The sequence below is a fragment of the Pelobates fuscus genome, chromosome 3 (assembly GCF_036172605.1).
Source record: "Pelobates fuscus isolate aPelFus1 chromosome 3, aPelFus1.pri, whole genome shotgun sequence".
Taxonomy (NCBI): Eukaryota; Metazoa; Chordata; class Amphibia; order Anura; family Pelobatidae; genus Pelobates; species Pelobates fuscus.
Window position 1 is genome coordinate 300,752,259 of NC_086319.1, and position 6,000 is coordinate 300,758,258.

The following is a 6,000-nucleotide window of genomic DNA, read 5'->3' on the forward strand; positions in this document are numbered from 1 at the left end:
GGACCACTATAGTGCCAGGAAAAACTCATTTTTCTGGCACTATATAGTGTTAATAGGTCCCCCAACCCTCATGGCCCCCTCCTGCCGGGCTCAAGAGGGGTTAAACGCTTACTTTTCTCCAGCGCCGGGGACTCTCCTCCCTCTTCCAACATCCGCCGAATGTGCATGTTCAGCAAGAGCTGCGCATATTTAATCAGTCCATAGGAAAGCATTTCTCAATGCTTTCCTATGGACTACAGCGTCTGCTCACTGTGAAAAGGCAGCCACTAGAGGCTGGATGAACCCCAGTGTCTCTGAAACTGCTATGTTTACAGCTGCAGGGTTAACCCTAGATAGACGGAGGCGGAGCCTGGACGCCAAGCCGTGCGGACGCGTCTGCCACGAGCTCCTGCAGGACGGGCCATAAAAACGGGGAAGAGTGGCAGCTATATGGCACAACGACCCTTAAGGGTGCACCACCCATGCCGGGGGTGCACCGTCAAACACCACCCCGGGGCCTGCCGGTGCCGGGATCACAGAGATACGGCCGCGGCCTACTGGGGCTGGAGCCAGGGGGAGACGCCCGTTCCCCTCGGCGACAGAGCCCACAAGCGACACGGCTACAACCTACCCCCCCCCCTCCCCCCTATGGACCGGTGGGGGATATCCCGGTCCCTGCTGGAAGACTCGACCTAAGCAGAAAGCTGACAAGCTAGCTCCACGGTAGCAGACTACCCAGGGGCAACAGACTACCAAGGCCCTATCAAAATTGCCACCCAGCACAGGCCCCAACAGCGGATCGCCCAATCCAAGCTATCTACTCCTCAACGAGAAAACCTTGACTGGCTCTGCACAAGGCTTTGGGACGTGCTACACAGCAGAGGAATAACCTACCACAAGGCAGAAACAATAGTAGCCTCTTGGATCCGACCGGCGGCACGGCGCAGTCACTACAGGCGCATACCCCGAGCCTCCAGAGCGGCTGTCCGGCTACACAGGTTCCAGCAAGCCTTAAAGAGGGACAAAGCACCAGGTCTCTTGCACGCACGCTCCCACTTAATGATACACAAACCCGGGACAACCACACAAGCTACTCAAACAGGGTACTCACCAGACCGGACTATTGATGGCCAGCGCAACACGAGCCAGCTCCCGACCGCCATCACTACAACACAAGGGTACGTGCGGCTGCACACCCCCAAAGGTACCACCGGAGCTAAAACCCGTCATAGAGACACCACGTCCAGGGGCTCTGAAACTGTAAGCCCGTATCTCACACCCATTATATCTGGGGCAACCCAACACCAGCAACAAGGTACGACCAACCAACCCCATCAACCCACTTACCGACCCCGAACGGGGACCCAGAGACACTCTAAAGGGGCATCAGGACTTTGCCTGACTGGCATGGGCTGAACAAAGAATGCCTTACAAACTGTCTGCCTTGAGGACTATAACCATTTGTGCCGATTAACCCACTATCACCCAGCGGAATTACCCTTACTTTAAATGACTCTTGTTTGTTTTCTCCGGCGTATAGCCTCAATAGACTATTCGTTATTAAAATGTATTATGTTACTTAGGTTTATTGAGTACAGGCGTAACTTTACCTAAACACTCCGGGTAGATTGATGAGCGAAGGATCTAAATCCACACAGACACCCAAGTGAGGACTGTTACCCAATACCCACTGCCTACAGGCACAGTTTACTTTGTGGTTTCTTTCAGGCCGTTAGCTACCTTTATTTTTCCTTTAACAGGCATAGTGAGGCATTAAGCCAAGGCACTTACCGCCACCCTAACCTGAGAGGATACTAGATTGCCCTTTTTGATCTGGCGGCCGCCTATAAGGCAACTGCAATTTATTCAACTGTAATACTTTAAGTTTTTATTGTTCGATTTGTTAATCAATTTTATGCTCCCAGACAGCTGATTTACGCGAGCCCATACACTAACAGAACCCAGCACCAAGCCACCTCATCAGGTCTGGACTTTAAGGGGCATAGGCTGAATGTCCTGAGCAGAACTATATCAACCTAGTGTAGCCAGGGGACCAGCCAGTTATACCATACTAGCATGTTATACCTATGATTGTATTCACTTTTACTTCTTATGTTTATGCAGCACTCAATAAGCATACGCTTTAACAGACAACGACAGATGTGTTGCACGTTTTAATTAAACTAGCAGTCATATCATAAGACCTCTAAGTAAGATTAAGAATAAATAACGTTATCATCCTGAGTACCCTGGGGGAATGTACTACTACACTTCATGGGTCTGGGTGCCTATAGTGGTCCTGTAAAAGAAGAAAAACTACCACAACAAGAGGACATGGTCTAGAGGGGCAAAGGTTTAAAAATATCAGGCAGTATAACTTTACTGAGAGGGTAGTGGATGCATGGAATAGCCATCCTGCTGACACGGTAAAGGTTAACACAGTAAAGGAGTTTAAGCATGCGTGGGATAGGCATAAGGCTCTCCTTATTATAAGATAAGGCCAGGGACTAATGAAAGCATTTAGAAAATTATACAGACTAGATGGGCTGAAAATCAGAGACATGAAATGGTTATAGAGCCTACAGTCTCCCTATAAACACACTTTTATTCCAGTGTTGAGACAGACTCCTCACAACAAACCTCATCTCTGATGAAGTAATCAAGACGTTTGACCTTTGAACAATGACAAGCTTCTCATAGAGAAGCACCGAGGAGAAGTGGTGCAATTGCCACTATTAGACAATACAGTGGTTCTCTCTGAGAAACATGGATGCCGGTGCGTATTATGTAAACACTGGATACAGTAATTATCCAGCTTAGCAGACTTTGCATACCGTTGACAGGCATCAAATAAAAGCAATAACTGCATCTATTTGTGTTACAAGCAATTAGTGGCTGTCTGCCTGATATGCAGCAGTAGTTTTGGAAACTACAAAATGTAAGCAGAGCTCTTCAACAGATATGTAGAAAAGTTCATTTTTAAAAAAAAAAGCTTTTCCTAAATGTTATAAAAATTTAATAAAGAGTTCCCTATTTAACTTTACAATTTAGAAGTTTATCTCTAAACCAATGCTGGGATATAATGTGGGTCCCCAGGTGTAACAACCCGGGGGTCGGGTCCCCAGGTGTAACAACCCGGGGGTCGGGTCCCCAGGTGTAACAACCCGGGGGTCGGGTCCCCAGGTGTAACAACCCGGGGGTCGGGTCCCCAGGTGTAACAACCCGGGGGTCGGGTCCCCAGGTGTAACAACCCGGGGGTCGGGTCCCCAGGTGTAACAACCCGGGGGTCGGGTCCCCAGGTGTAATAACCCGGGGGTCAGGATCTCAGTGTAATAACCCGGGGGTCAGGATCTCAGTGTAATAACCCGGGGGTCAGGATCTCAGTGTAATAACCCGGGGGTCAGGATCTCAGTGTAATAACCCGGGGGTCAGGATCTCAGTGTAATAACCCGGGGGTCAGGATCTCAGTGTAATAACCCGGGGGTCAGGATCTCAGTGTAATAACCCGGGGGTCAGGATCTCAGTGTAATAACCCGGGGTCAGGATCTCTGGTTTCAGTTAGAGCTAGCTGATGAGCTCAGTAGTTACCTGCCCCCCGGGGGGTTACCCCATTACTCCAGCCAGCAGGGTTGGCAGAGCTGGCTGTACAGGTTAGTCAGGTAGTAGTTACCTGGCATGGGGTGCATTGTCCTGTCTGGCTGACAGTGAATGTCCTGTCTGGCTGACAGTGATTGGAGTGATGCCGTATGAAGCAGAGGTGCGTCACTCACTGTCTCAGCAGGTGTCAGACCCCCACTCACACTCACCTCTGTGCAGCGAGCAGGTGATTAGCCGGGCGGCCCGGGAACAGCTGGGGCCAGGCATGGTCCCGCCGGCAGTAAGAGTGCTGACACGGCTCTGGGAGTCACTCGGGACGGACTAGGAGCCACCAGCAGCGACAGCTCGAGCCGAGTAAATAACAGGCCCAACTCAAAGCCCACAGTGTCGTCAGCCAGGCTGAAGAATGAGAAGCAGCCAATCACCGAGCCAGCACGAAAAGGTGACGAATTACGTGCAACGGGCGACGCCTCCATTCAGGTTTCAGACGTGCTTACGTGCGTTCCACGCCACACTCAGCGTGCGTTCCACGTGCCTTTTACTTCCCCAAACAGTTTCCCGCGGCCATATTTACTACTGGCAAAAGTATTACGACACAAAATGTCATGCATCAAACTTAAGACACATCGCTTGACTTGTTAATACTATACCACTGCTAACAGCAGGTGTGGGTTCGTGTGAGTTTTGTTCATTGTAATGTCTAGTTGTGTAATCTCTGACTAGACCTTCACCAAATCAGATATGTATCTCGAGACCTAACTGGAATTTACGTAACCCCGCCCACCCTTCTCGACGTCGCAGGCCAGGAGCACGTGCTTGGAGTTGTGACAGCTGCAGTGCATGCTGGGTGCAGTGCTGATTGTTAGTTATTGTTTGCCAACATTTGATAAGGAAGTTACAGGGACACTCTGCTGGAGAGTTATTAACCCCTTAAGGACCAAACTTCTGGAATAAAAGGGAATCATGACATGTCACACATGTCATGTGTCCTTAATGGGTTAACTCATCGCCAACACCTTTACATATAATTCTAAGTGAATATTTGACGCAGTTTATTATATAAGTTATTTCATATTTTGTTGCTCCTTGTAATTTGTAGCGATGCATGGAAAATATCTTCTATCATGGATATCCTTCCATAATAAACCCAGGACAGAATTAGTCCATCATGATGAAATAATTATATCATGCGGTCAGTGCCGTCTTTAATATTGCTTAAAATCCTGGGCAACCATTTGCATGGGGCTTTAGACCCTGTCCCCTCCCAGGCATGTAGTCACGCCATCCACCCCAAAGCAGTGGCAGAACTAAAGTAGAAAGGGTCTGGTGCGAGAATTTTTCTGGGCCCCCCTGTCGCAAGGGTGGTCAAAAGGTAGATCACTGTCTGTTGTGCAACTACAACAATGCTCTGACAGCTTCTACCGTTTTCCATTTATTGCCGGGTTGTGTTTTGTACTGAGCAGTGTTTGTCTATTTGAATGTAAGCGTGTTTTTGTATGGAGTATGTTTGTTTGAATGTTGGGGTGTGTTTGTATGTGGTGTTCGCGTTTCAAGGCAAGCATACGTGTATGTGTAGCATTGGTTTTCAACTGCAGGAGTGTGTTTATATTTATATTTTTGTGCTTAACTTAGAGGTGTGTTAACGCTTTAATGTAAGAGTGTGTTTATATGTAGTGTTGAAGTTTGAATTCTGGGGTGTATTTGTGTGAAATGTTGGCATTTGAATTTTGAGATGTATGCACACATACACACACCCACATACACACTGTTGTACACATACACACACCGAAACACATGCATATACACAGATATTCACACTGACACACATGGAGATATACAGACACATATATACACATTGACACACGTGCAGACACAGACTTGCAGATTTAGACACACCAATACACATAGAGACAAACAGATACACAACCTGAACACATGCAGATATACAGACACACAGATATACACACTGACTGACAAGCAGATATACATACAGACAACTTACAGATATACAGATACACACAATGACAACATACAGACACACAGACACATCACTGACAGACATACTGACACACAGCAAACACACTGACAGACATGCTGATACATACACTGGCACACACACAGAGACACATTCACTGACAGATATACTGACAGACACATACACTGACAGACATGCTGACCCATACACTGACAGACATGCTGATACACACACAGGCACATACACTGATATACATGCTGACACATACACAGACAGTCATACTGACAGACACACACCGACAGACATACAGACAAACACATACACTGACAGACATGCTGACAGACAGACATACTGACATATACACTGACAGACATACTGACACATACACAGAAAGACATACAGACACATACACAGAAAGACATACAGACACTTACATACATACTGACACA

General features: G+C 47.7%; 1 protein-coding gene across 2 annotated transcripts in view; it reads right to left on the reverse strand.

Moving 5' to 3' along the window:
- The window catches only part of CLPX (caseinolytic mitochondrial matrix peptidase chaperone subunit X), a 44,267-nt gene extending 40,277 nt beyond the window's left edge, over positions 1-3,990 (reverse strand). For both annotated transcript variants that reach the window (XM_063448808.1, XM_063448807.1), the window contains exon 1: positions 3,786-3,990. In XM_063448808.1, the coding sequence (XP_063304878.1) occupies positions 3,786-3,843 (58 nt within the window). In that variant the 5' untranslated portion in view covers positions 3,844-3,990. The remainder of the gene's footprint in view (positions 1-3,785) is intronic.
- Between the last annotated feature and the right edge of the window lie 2,010 nt (positions 3,991-6,000).